The following is a 12567-nucleotide window of genomic DNA, read 5'->3' on the forward strand; positions in this document are numbered from 1 at the left end:
TCTGTGGTCAATTGTGTGAGTGTAGTTAGTGTTACATTGGATTGCATTACCTCCACCGAGGATGTTAGGTCTTCAGTCCCACTTGTTTGTCTGTCAGGCTGTCTCAAAAACATGTCAGTAGAGTGGTGGAAAGTTTGGTCATCAGCCAAGGAACAAGAGATTTTTGTTTTTTGGTGCATTTAAAAAAAAAAAAAAATTCTTAAAGGAATACTAAAACATTTTGGGTTGTTTGCTGTCTGAGTTGTATAAAAAGATCAGTTAAAAATGGGCAAAGTCCAAAAAGTGTTTGTCCAGTGGGGGAAAAAAAACAACTATTGCAGTCTTAAGAAAGTGCCAATGCTCATTGTTTTAATACGCGAGGGGCAGCAATGAGCCTCTAACAGCTTGGCACAGCAGCGTGAGACAACAAAGGCAGAACACTCCACGTACTTGAACAAGCCACAGAAAAGTCAGTTTTATGCTTTATCACATGTATTCAGACAAACTGTCCCTTTTGAAGGCTTTGAGTTTTGTAAACAGATTTCTGTTAAAAGTTCATCCAATCAAGAGCAGCACAAAGCCATTACAGTACCATACGTTCCTCCATAGTAAGTATCCAGATTTGGCTCCCAGGCAGTAGATTGGCCAATCCTGCTCTGACATAACCCCTTATAAGGTAAACAAGGCACTTCCCAAGATGTCAAACTATTCCTTGAACATTAGATATGTTTGCACCCAACTGTTTGGGCACATTTTCAATTTGTGCATTTAAACCTTCTCCTCAAAATAACCATCAGATAATTAGAAAAAAGCCAAAATGTCTCAAAAAAGTTCATATGCTTGACTGGCAGGTAGAAAAGTTGGCATATTGAAAAAAATATGATACAATAAAAACAGATAATTGGATGTCATTATAGTGTCACTGCTTTTTCTACCGTAGACAAAGCAGTCATGTCATTTGAAGACAGTTTCTATTATTTAAATATAATATTTTGAACATTGAGCCGCCTTGGTGGAGGTACACCCTCTCCGAGTGCTTTCCATTATTATACAGGTGTTTCTTTTTATTTTGTCCACCCTCTGTACAACCTGCAGCAAATTTTCTGGGACAGACACTCATCCAATAATTATCTTGCTTATGTTTGTCCTCTGTCACAGTACAGCACATGGTTTATAATAATGCTATATGAACATAATGTCAAACATGAATTAATAGAAAGTACCTCCATGTTCCTCCTATAAATCAGATGATCCCTTCACATTTTGAAGCACCTCGCTTCATAAACTGTTTATATTAATGAACAAATCTTAATTTCTTTGAGCTACTGACTGTAATTGAACGTTTATTTTAACACCATCCATGTGAAGGTGAGTATGACGACAGAATTATTCAATGCCTCCAGTAAACCAAATTAGCATAATTGATAAGTACGTCATGAAGGGCCTCTTAGTCATAACAGTCTCTTCTCTCTGCTGTCTCATTACTCCAGGGACAAGCCATCAGGAATTTATCTGAATAGAATGGACTTGAGTTAAAAGAGCTCTTACAGATTTTACTTAACTATGAACTGGGCAACTGGCCTCTTTGAAAGTCAAATGCACTGAAAAGCAGCTCAGTTGTCGGACAGAGTTTTGGTTAAGTGGAACATCCAACTCCATTGTTATTTGATTCCACCACAGAGCGAATAGTGTTGTTCCCACTCTGAACAAACCGAGCTCTGGAGTGTTTACAGGACAAAATTTGAATTTAACTGCAGAGTTGCATTGACTGATAGACTCCCTGCAGTCTATTACATAAGAGACGATAAACAATCCTGGTGTGAACGCAACCCTAGAGTGAGTAAATAGCCAGGAGGTGCAGGGGAGAGACATTTCGTTGTCTTGAGAGACGTTTCTTTGGGATTTATGTTGGTTGCTGAAAACATTGTGTATCTGAGACGTTTTGGTTTGGGGATAGTCATTCTAACAACCAGATCAATCTTACTGTTCTCACAAACCACAAGATGTATGTGGACATTTAAATCGTTATTTTTAGTTTTTTTTGCTCAGGTATTGAGAATTTTGTATTATATCTCCATTAAAAGTATCAAAGTAGTGCCAATGAAGACTGTTGACAGACTTTTCAGTGGATTATCCAGAGTAACAGGGACGTTTCTGGAAAGAGCTTTGAATGTAATCTCAAAATTCCTTTCACCTCCACTGTATTATGCTGGTGAGAGAAATCTGAAAGCTGAGTAAATATAAGCAAAAGTACCTGTGTGGCTGAATACCGCTACAGGTAAATGAGAAAATATGTTTTTTTCAGTCATTTGGATGAATCACACCTAACTGTGCTCATCCCCAGGAAATAAATAAGCACAGATTTGCTTTGAAACATTGCAAGAAAAGCGCATTTTTGAATCATCTTCATATTGTGTTTGTAGCTGAACTCTCTACAGGTACCTCTATTCAAGGTTTGTGCTGGTTGATTGCAAATGTGAAGGACTTCCAGTAGCAGCAAAACAGCCATCAGAGCAGCTTTACTCTGCCATTTCAAGGAAGTACATAAGCCGAACTTTACTGTAACGTCCTTCAATTGGACATGTTGTCTCTCTGTAAATGCATTTACTGCGGAGGTGTTCTTGGATAAACCAATTTTGGTGTTCAAGCAAAATGATGTTTTCCTCCTATTATATACAGTGAAATGACTCTGATGGGTGGTGAAGTTGACCTTTTATCCCAAACAGTTCTCCTAATGAGGTGGTATCGATTAGTTTATGCAATTATCCTCCCCGCAGTCTATTAGATAATCATGTCTGTGTATGTGAGTGTGTTCTCTAGCCGTGTATTACGGGGAGAGGAGGTGACTGGGAGATGACGGTCTTTGTTGCAGTCGGAAATTGAACCCAGGCTGGATAATGGACAGCGATTAGCCGCTGCATAATTATTGGATTACAACAAAACACCAGTCGATGGCCCACAGTCTCAAAGAGGTCGGTCGGACTTCTCTCAAGCCCGTGTTACAGCCCTGCAGATGTCTACGAATAAGGGATAGTCTGGCATGCACTGCCACTTATTGTTCGGTGGACCAATAATAAAAGTTACAAAAGTACAAGCTTTCTGCTCAACAGTTAAGTAGGAATAAGCAACAGAAATTGGAGTCAAGTGAGGTGAGGAACAAAGGGGAAGGGCTGCAGGTAGCACCAAATCATGAAACAAACAAATCAAAATGTGCTTTCTAACCCAACAGATCCCCACTGACTCACCACAGCTGGAAACAGCTGAAAGAAACACGATAAAACCCTAACTGGCTGCACTTATCTTACCTGTCGAAATAAAACACTAGCAGCCACCCATGAGTCCTCGTGTTCAACCAGACAGTCTAATTACCTATGTGTGGTGCCGAAATAATGGTTGTATGAAAATCAAACAAACAAAGTAAGCCTACTGCTCGGACCCCAAAACCACTAAACTAGCGTTTCAATTGAGTTAACGTTATTTTACACACCGAAAGAAGTTAACCTCAGAGCTAAGTATCACAAGAGTTAACATTACAACAGGGGGAGACAGAGACGGACTGCTCTGGTTAAATCACAGCAGCCCCTGGCATTTTCACAAAGAGGCTTTTATCGTCTTGAGTTCTGGATTGGACAGGCTAGCAATTTGTGGCTGGAACCAGTAAAAAAAAGAGGGAAGACCAGCTGAGGATGGGGCAGACTGGGGCACAAACACAGGTGGGCGGTCCGGAGACACTGACCAGGGGGGAATCCCTCCAGAGCAGCTGATGATGCCCTAATTGACAGAAGAAAAGATCACACCGCAGTAAGACGTAACAACATGAAGAGCAGTTACCCGAACCCGTAACACGTTTCCACTCAGATAGCTGTTGATGAACGAGCGCTGATGGAAATAAGCCTACACTGAAGTCATCATTCAACTCTTGTCCTTCACAAGGAAATATCATTTCATTGGAGTAATTGCTTCACTATTGGCGTGCAATGTTCCACTTGAAAATGTGTGTAAACTTGTTTCAGTGCTTACATAGATGTTTATCATGTTCTGTCCCACTCATTGTTACCTAACCCACTATAAAAACATAAACAATGTACCACGCATCTGAATTCAACACTGATTTGTCTTTATGTGTGTCAATCAATTAATGTGTCGTTGTCGAGGCTGCTGCTAGCCAACGATGCTTGCGGCTCTTTCTGATAGAACCTGTCAGTATGCTAACGGTTAGCTGTGCCAAAGAGAGAGTCTGTCTTTTCTAAAGACCTCCAGCAGTCTTACTCCTTCCTTCGTAAAGTACCTGGCAACATAAATGCTACATTCTGCACACACTGCAAGAGTACATTTTCGGTCGTGCACGGTAGAAATGCAGATATATAAGATCATATTAAGTTCCAGAAGAAAGACAAAGTGTAAAGTACCCAGTAATCTTCCTAAAGGTAACTTTGTATAAACCTGCAGTGTGGAACTTTTACATATTAATGAATGTTTGTTACATTCAAGCCCTTGCCAAATAAGTTCACACAGCGCTGATTAGGCCTTTCACTGCCAGATAATCTCTCTGTATTTCACAGTATTCTGAGTTTTTAAATCTCATGTTGGGGGCGACATTCCCGCGCTGGCCGTCTGGTTGTCAGTCGTGCGACTCCTCTAGACTTTCCAAATGTTACTGAACCAAATGGACCAAATTCTGATAATGAAATGAGTCATTTTGTGGGGGTTGTGTGCACATTATATAATAATGAATTTTGAATTCAGTACATTACAGATCATACATTTCATTAATTTGGTATATGGTAGTTCAAATTTTATATAGATACTGACAAATAGCTGCAGCTAACCTCTGTAGGGTCAGTATATATGTATATGTGGGGGCAATATGGTGCACAAAAGCAATTTGATGTATTGCTGAATAGGCAAATTGTTGAATGGAAATTTGACCATCAAGATGAATTATTATGTATCCTTGGCATTTTTTTTTCTCTTTCCAGGATCACCAACTGAGATGTAAAAATGGTTGAACGGGCCTCTTGTCTAGCCTGGAGCTATGTCCAAATCTCTCATTCAAAATTTCTCAACCTCTGAAAGGTTCTCCTGCAGACAATTTCGATTTCTAATCCTTTAACTTTGTCTGTGATGGTTTAGATGTTCAAAAAAAAACCCCAAAAAACAAAATGAAAACTATGTATGAAAACATAGTGTGTGACTCACATGGTGTGACTGACAGAGAAAAAAATTTCCAATTACAGTACATGGTCCCCTACCTCCCTTAATCTGTCTGACCAGTGACTCCTTGGATTTTTTACTCCTTTTAAATGGGTTTCTGTGTTGTCAGCCATTCCAGCGTGACCTCCGGCACCTTCCTCACAACCCTCCAGCCTTCCAAAAAAATACATCTCCAGTGGAAACGTGGTATATGCACCTAGAAATGACTTTCTTTTCCCCGTGTCGGCACCCTGGCAGCAGCACGCTGACAGCTGGCATCACAATTCATTATGTCTGTGCCGGAAAAAGCTGCAAAGAGCCAGGGAGAAGCTCTCACCATATTTCACTATCGAGACCTGTCAGTAAAATCATCACTGACACTGACAAGTTGCCAGTGAGTTATTTTATTTTTTTTATTTTCATTCATATAAAACAGGCAGATGTTAGGAAAACACTAATGCTGGCTGTGGGATACACGTACTCTTCTTTGGCCCCTGTGTGAGGTCATGCTCCTGCACTCCGTCAGCATTTCGTGAGTTTTTCCAAGGCCCCTCTTCATATTTTCTCATTCATCACTGTCACCAGCTTCAAAGTATAATCTTAGAGTACTTTTCGCCCTCCAGCAAACACTGAGGCTGTGCTGAACCCAGAATAAGTGTTGCTCTTCCTGGCCTGATGAGTGTCAGGGAAAGGTGTGTTCATAAACCCTGGAGCAGAAACTTAAGCTTGCTCACAGCTTGATTGGAGGATTTATTCCCCAGTTTCCTTAAAGCAGCTATGATTGATATTTTTCAGTATTAACAGTGTATAAAATTACTATGTGTAATGTCAAAGGTGTTGCTTGTAGTGATGAGACTACAGAGAATTATCACCCGACTCTGCAGCTTTGATTTTTTTCTGACTTAAATTTGAAAAACCAAAAGTTATTCAATTAGCACTGATATAAAAACAGACAAAAGCTGCGAACCAGCAAATGTCTGGTATTTTGCTTGATAAATGACTCCAACAAATAGCTCATAGTAAATATTAAAATTTGTATTAATTAATTTTCTGTTGGTTGACTAATTGATTAATCTGTTATTTGTTTAAACCTGCAGTGCAGAACTTTTACATAACGAGTTTACACAATGCTGATTAATCCTATCACTGCCAGAAAAATCTCCCTGTATTTCACAATATACACAGTTTTTAAATGTCATGTCGGGCGCGACAGTCCCATGCTGGCCATTTGACCATTAATCATGCAGCTCTTCGACACTTTACACACATTCTAATAGTGAAACGAGTCATTTCATGGGGGTTTGTGTGACGCGCAAAAATATTTATTCACCGTTTTAAAACCATAACAGGAGCTTACAGTCAGTACTGGCCATGGGGCATACAGGGACAAATCCTGATGGGCCAGCGGACTATCAGAAAATATGTTTTTTGGCCGGTGGACCATCAAAACACATCTGTTTTTACCGGCCCTCTGTGTGAGCCTGTCAATCAGGGTGCACATGAGAGCGTGTTGCATGCCTGTGTCAGGCAATCACAGCCAAGCACCCCCCTTTACTCTCACTGCTAGAACGGGGAGACAAAAGTCCTGCACTCCATCTTTAAAGCATCTATAATTAATATTTTTATAATACCAATATATCAAATAACAGTGCGTAATGTCTTGGCCGTGGCTCATAGTGATGAACCTCCAGAGAAATATCAGCGACTCCTCAGCTCCCCTCGACTTTATAGCGAGTTTCATCCCATTGTTTAACTGTCCGGCTGCAACTTTACAGTTTTGGTTCTCAGCATTCTCATAGTGTTGCTGTTTCAGAGAAATAGCTCTAAAAACCAACTGTACACTATCTGCTCAGCACCTAACGGCAAACAGACACAGTTAGCTGTAAACTAGCTGGTGAACATAGTGGAGCATTTAGCAGCTAAAGAGCCAGATATTTCCCTCAGGAGTTTGTAGAGAGCATAAACAGAAACTAAAAGAGAATGAATATTGGACTTAAATTCACCAGATGGACAGAGACACGACTCCAAATGAATGATAATGTTGCTCCGTAATTGCTGGATGTAGAAATTAGTTTGCTAACAGCTCACTTTATCAACTTAAAAGGTGATGATTTTGTGCATTTCTGCTGCCCCCAAGTGGCCAGAAAATGAGTAATTGCAGGTTTAAACATTCATTCAATATTCAAGCATTCTAGCACAAAGCTATAATTTGATGATACTGTACCATATTCCTACAATATGTACTATGACTTCTCAGTTGTCTTTTCTACATATTATTTATGCCGTGTTTTCATACCGTATTTATTTTATCATTAACTACATTTATTTTGGCTTTCAGTGAGACAGTTGATTAATGTGCTGTAAAGTCATTAAAACAGGTAATTTTGTTTGCACTAAATGAAGAGAACCCCTTCATTTTACACCTTAATGGTCCTGTACACTTCCTGTGTCAAAATTAAGGGGTAACAAGATAAAATAAACTTAAATGGTAGAGCAAATAAATTTATTATTTAGAAGATTCAAGTGAAGCATTAAATGCTGCTCATACTCCATAAACTGCTCTTACATGAATGATAAGGAGTTTTCATTTTATTTCATCACTTAATAATAACATCATTTTAGTAATTTTATTTAAGATGCCTGTTCCCTAATTTTGCAAATTTAAGCTCTGAGGACTGAATTTTGTCATACCAAGCAAGCAGTAATAGATTGTATATATGGTGGTTTAGATGTTGAGATATTTCACTGTGGACCAAGTCCCACAACCAATCCAAAGTACCAAAGCATGTCTCTGATGACTGTCAGCTTTGTCATTATCATCCACAATGTCATCCTGGATCAAAGGACAATTTCTCTCTTTTAAATTGTCTTTTAACTGAGGGACCGGCTCTTTGGTTGGGCCACCTCAGCTCCCTCTCGGGATTGTATGCAAAGGCTGCATTTTCTACTCGCCCTCAAGACTCGATTTAAAGGATCTGAGAAAGTGCCTCATTAAAGTGAGCATTAATTTGAGCTTGTTAAACACCCCGGCACGACTTTCATCTCATTTTGTGACAGAAACCACTTGCTGAAATTGACAGTAAAGGAAGTTTTCAGTTTTAAGTCGGGCAGCTGGATCTTTCCCTGTCAGGATGGATTGTGAAAGCAGGGTGAAGGAGCCGGGCAGAACTTTTCTGAAGTCCCTTTTTCTAATTAACTTTTCAAGTCTTTGAAGCACTATGTGTGTTCACGCCTGAGAGGAAGACGGGTGTTAAAATGTCACCGATTGCCCAGTGGGATGGATGTCATCACGGTGTCAAGGTTGAGCTTCCTGGGGTCATTACGGTTATTATTAGTGTTCAAATATAAAAATGTATTCAAGCCTTGGTGGTTGATGCTTGACTGAAATGTTTCATAGAGCTGATGGAACTGCAGAGTCAGGTGATAATTGTCTGTCGTTTAGATTAGAACATTTTGAAGTACATTTTGATAATAATGCTTGCACACTTTTAATTAAGTAACATTTTCTATGCAATACTTACTTGAAAAGAAGTATTTTTACTTTACTTGTTTTGGAGTTATTTCTGGTGTCCATGGTTCCTGAAGTAAAAGTTCTGTTTTTCCTGTCCTGTTTTTTTTGTTTTGTTTTGTTTTGTTTTTGTTATTTTCTCTCATTTCCTGCATAGCCAATGTTAGGTGACTGACAGTTGAAGCACTTTGAACACATCCCACTTCTTAAGAAGCAGGCCTTTCTTGAAGAGCAGAGCAGCCAAGCAGGTAAACAACAAGATGGCAGAAAAGGCAGACAGCATGGAGATGGTCTTAACTGGAGAGTACTGGACATAAATACCATCCTCAAGAGTGCATCCTGGGAAGTGGAGGTATACTGCTAGCACTATCGATGGCTCTCCACACAACAGTCTTAACACCAATCCCGCCACCCAACCCATAATAGTGCCGTAACCACTGGAGATGTTGAAGAAGAAGAGGACGCAGATGAGTTGAGGAAAGATTAACCCACTTCAGTACCAAACAACCACAACATCAGGATGCTGTTTTTCAGGTTGGTGAGTGCTATAGCAGCCAGGCCTATTATCACCACGGCAACACTGATGACCCACTGGAGGTCTCTTTGTGTTGCCTTATTGAGCACAGAATAGAAAGCAGGAGTGACAGTTAAAGGGCCTGTTCAGCCAAAACACACACACAAAATACACATTTTCTTACTTACAGTGGTGGTATCTAGCCATGCAGATATCTACTGTTTTATGTTTAGAGTTTTTGAGATATGAGCAAAATTTTATTTGTGATATTCATCAAAAAGTCACATAGGAAAACATTAAAAATTACTTATAATCCACAGACTTTGCAATGGACAGTTTTCAGTTTCAGTTTCTTCAGTAGAAAGTAGTTCCATCATTTGAACATTATTTAAGATACACAAATTAAATGCCATTCACCTCCATTTTATTGTTTTTTTGTGTATTTTTATAAACCTCTCTTCTCTAAATGTACTTGTCTCCTTACCTCTTCTACACTGTACATATTAACAAGAGCAAACCTGATGCCTCGGGATGTTTTTGTAGATGTTAGAGGTGAAGATGAAGGCTGCAGACAACAAAGCGGCATCAGTTGATGATATAACAGCAGCGGTAATGGCTCCAATACCAAAGATGGAGATGTAGGATGGGGTGAGGTGCTGCAGGGTGATGGACAGTACTAGAACCATCTCCCCCCCGTTCAAATGGAGATGGAGAGCCATAAGAAGTCAGGTTCCAGTCTAAGAGACAAGACAGATTTGTTTGACAGTACAAGTTATGGCATATAACACATTATAAACAACCATATCAAACTGAGTATAATTAAAAAGTAGGTATGCGCTGATATGGGTCAAATACTAGTAGGGTTGAGCATTAAGCACCACTTCTGAACCAGAACTCCAAATTTGTGAAAACCAGGGAGCTGTTAACACATGTGAAGGTTCAAACTTCAGTACATTTTTATGAATTTGTGCCCTGCAACTTTGGTTTTGATGCATGCATGTCACAGCATAGGGCCTCACACTCCAATAGCTCTGAATGTAAACCTCCTTTCCAGCATCTAGGACTAAGGCTACAAAATAGCATTTAATAGAGTTGCATAAAAAAATGACTTAAAGTTACCTTTACCTTTCATATAGCTGGAATTTAGGGACACTAGCTTGCAGATAATTCTGATAATTATTATTCATTACTATTGTTATTATTTTTGGAAAGGCATACCACTTTACAAATTACTGTTGTTTGATAGTTGACCACTCAGTACAATTTTGCTGGCATAGCCCACAGATTATAGGAGCATTAGCCATGGTATGCCAATCATGATAAAAGTGTCTATATAGGTTAACTTTTCAATAAACCCTAGCTTAATTTATAAGTACATTCATCCCTATATTAAGTCTGTACAAGCATGGCCAATAATAAGGCATCACCTACAACTTTGTACCTTAGTCACTTCTTAATAGTATATATTCTCTGTAGTAGAGATTACTGCAGTGACCACAAGAGCACCTGTTGCAAACAAAGCAGATTACTGAAAACAGGCGTGTCATGACTTTACATATCCATGGCAAAAAAGGAAAATAATAGAGAATGTTAAGATCATTTTCACAGCATTATAAAGTGAAATCTTATAAGAGTTTTAAGATAGTAGCATCTCAATAGTCCCCCAACAGTCTCTCCAATGTCACAATACCTGCTGCATCAGCTGCCTCTATCATAAATATATCTTCTTACTTTATATTTCACTACGTTACACCAATCATTGGCTCCCTAGATAAAGAACATCAAAGGCGCTTCATATTAAACTATGTGAAACCTAATACAGGAGCAGGCTGGGGAGGTGGAGGGAATTCCTGATGCTGAACTCAGCGTTGTTGTATGCAAACTGAATGAGCACCAAATGGTTATATGAACCACCAATTGAGTGAAACAGGTTGTGGACATATATAATTGGAGGAAGTATGGACTTACTTGCCAAATCAAATCAAAGCCATTTGATTTGTCACTTCTCCTTTTGTGCCTCCTTCGTATAAACTTTTCATGGCAGGGAAGTTTATTTCCTTTGTGCATGGTTTATTTCCCTTCCTGCAGCTTGTGTGGATAGGCAAGAATAACCCTAATATCCTCTAACTTGTGTTGTTACAGTGGTGCAGCTTTAGGAAAAAGGGTGTATATGTTGTGCAGGGTGTGCATGAAAAAGTACATCTGTGACAAGCCTAATTAATTAATAGCATTAACAGCTGGATCAAGTGTCGGCCCCAAATAGCTTCCTAGTCACAGAGGGCGGCTTTATCAAAGTGAGACCTGCATGGCAGACGAATGAGTTCATAACTTATTACAAAAACAGAAATCCCACTATCCAAAACCAAAAATGTCATGAAGAAATACAATTTCTGGGTAATCATGACATTGTACAGTTTTGTACAGTTTTTGACCCTAGTATAGTCTGCATTCCACTCACCTGACGTGGTGAAGATGCCCACCACCCAGGTGATGCTTTGGTTTTCCAGCAGGGCCATTTCCATTCTGGTGGCTGCACTCTTCTTCTGTTCCCTTTTGGACTTGAAGGAAGCCCAGATGCCGGTCCCAAGGACCAGCAGGTAGAAAAACACCATCACTATAACTCCTGGGATGCTAAAAGCCATAACGAACCAAACTTTTGATGGAATGTCTTTCTCATTAGCTGATGTTTTACTGAGCTAAAGAGTGTAGTCATTCCAGAGGGCGATAGGAAAAATACAAAACTTATCTAATCTTATATCTTAAAAGATATAAATCAGTTCTTGCCTTTTGTGAGAGATGCATATCTGGTCACTGCTCAGTTTTAATGATGGTAAATGGAAGGGTGATTTTAAGATTATATTTATGTTTAAATATGCTTACAGTGACAATTTAGTTGTCTCTCTTGTGTTGATACTACTGCAACATGATCACATCTTTTAACAGATTTCTTTTACCCTTAATAAACCATCTCAACATGAAGTTACTTGTCGTTTATTACAAACTTCTTTCTCTCCCTGACATTTATTATTATTATTAGTTTATTTGTCAGGGACGATGCAAAAAACATTGTAACAGGTTAAAATAACACGAAACAGATGTATTGCATATAGGATTTATAGCCAAGGCTAATTTGCAACCCCTGTCCCTGGTTAGGCTTTTCTACTTAAAATAGTCATAACATATCACTACCAGAAATACATTAATTAAATAAAGCTCATGATAAATAGTGACATTCTCAATAACAACAGTATTTACATCACATAACAATCAATTTACATTTGTTAGGTTAAGATGATTGCAGTAAACAGCAATTTCAGGGATTTTGTCAAAAACACATTTTTACATGTGCACTCTATGAAAATCATTCCAAATA

The 12567-nt window shown here is 39.0% G+C and overlaps 1 protein-coding gene across 1 annotated transcript; it reads right to left on the reverse strand.

Annotated features, from left to right (window-relative positions):
• Positions 1 to 9650: 9650 nt before the first annotated feature.
• LOC121905398 (high-affinity choline transporter 1-like) lies at positions 9651 to 12102 on the reverse strand. Its single transcript, XM_042423615.1, has 2 exons — positions 11653 to 12102; positions 9651 to 9931 (listed from the first exon to the last, which is right to left on the reverse strand). The coding sequence occupies exons 1-2, from the start codon at positions 11834 to 11836 to the stop codon at positions 9780 to 9782; spliced, it is 336 nt and encodes a 111-aa protein (XP_042279549.1). The 5' UTR covers positions 11837 to 12102; the 3' UTR covers positions 9651 to 9779.
• Positions 12103 to 12567: the final 465 nt, after the last annotated feature.

The sequence above is a fragment of the Thunnus maccoyii genome, chromosome 10 (genome assembly GCF_910596095.1).
Source record: "Thunnus maccoyii chromosome 10, fThuMac1.1, whole genome shotgun sequence".
Lineage (NCBI taxonomy): Eukaryota > Metazoa > Chordata > Actinopteri > Scombriformes > Scombridae > Thunnus > Thunnus maccoyii.

Coding starts and splice junctions, on each gene's coding strand:
- LOC121905398 (XM_042423615.1), bottom strand. CDS start 11,836: ATGGCTTTTAGCATCCCAGGAGTTATAGTGATGGTGTTTTTCTACCTG. Junction 9,932..11,652: donor GGGCATCTTCACCACGTCAG/GTGAGTGGAATG, acceptor CTTGTCTCTTAG/ACTGGAACCTGACTTCTTAT.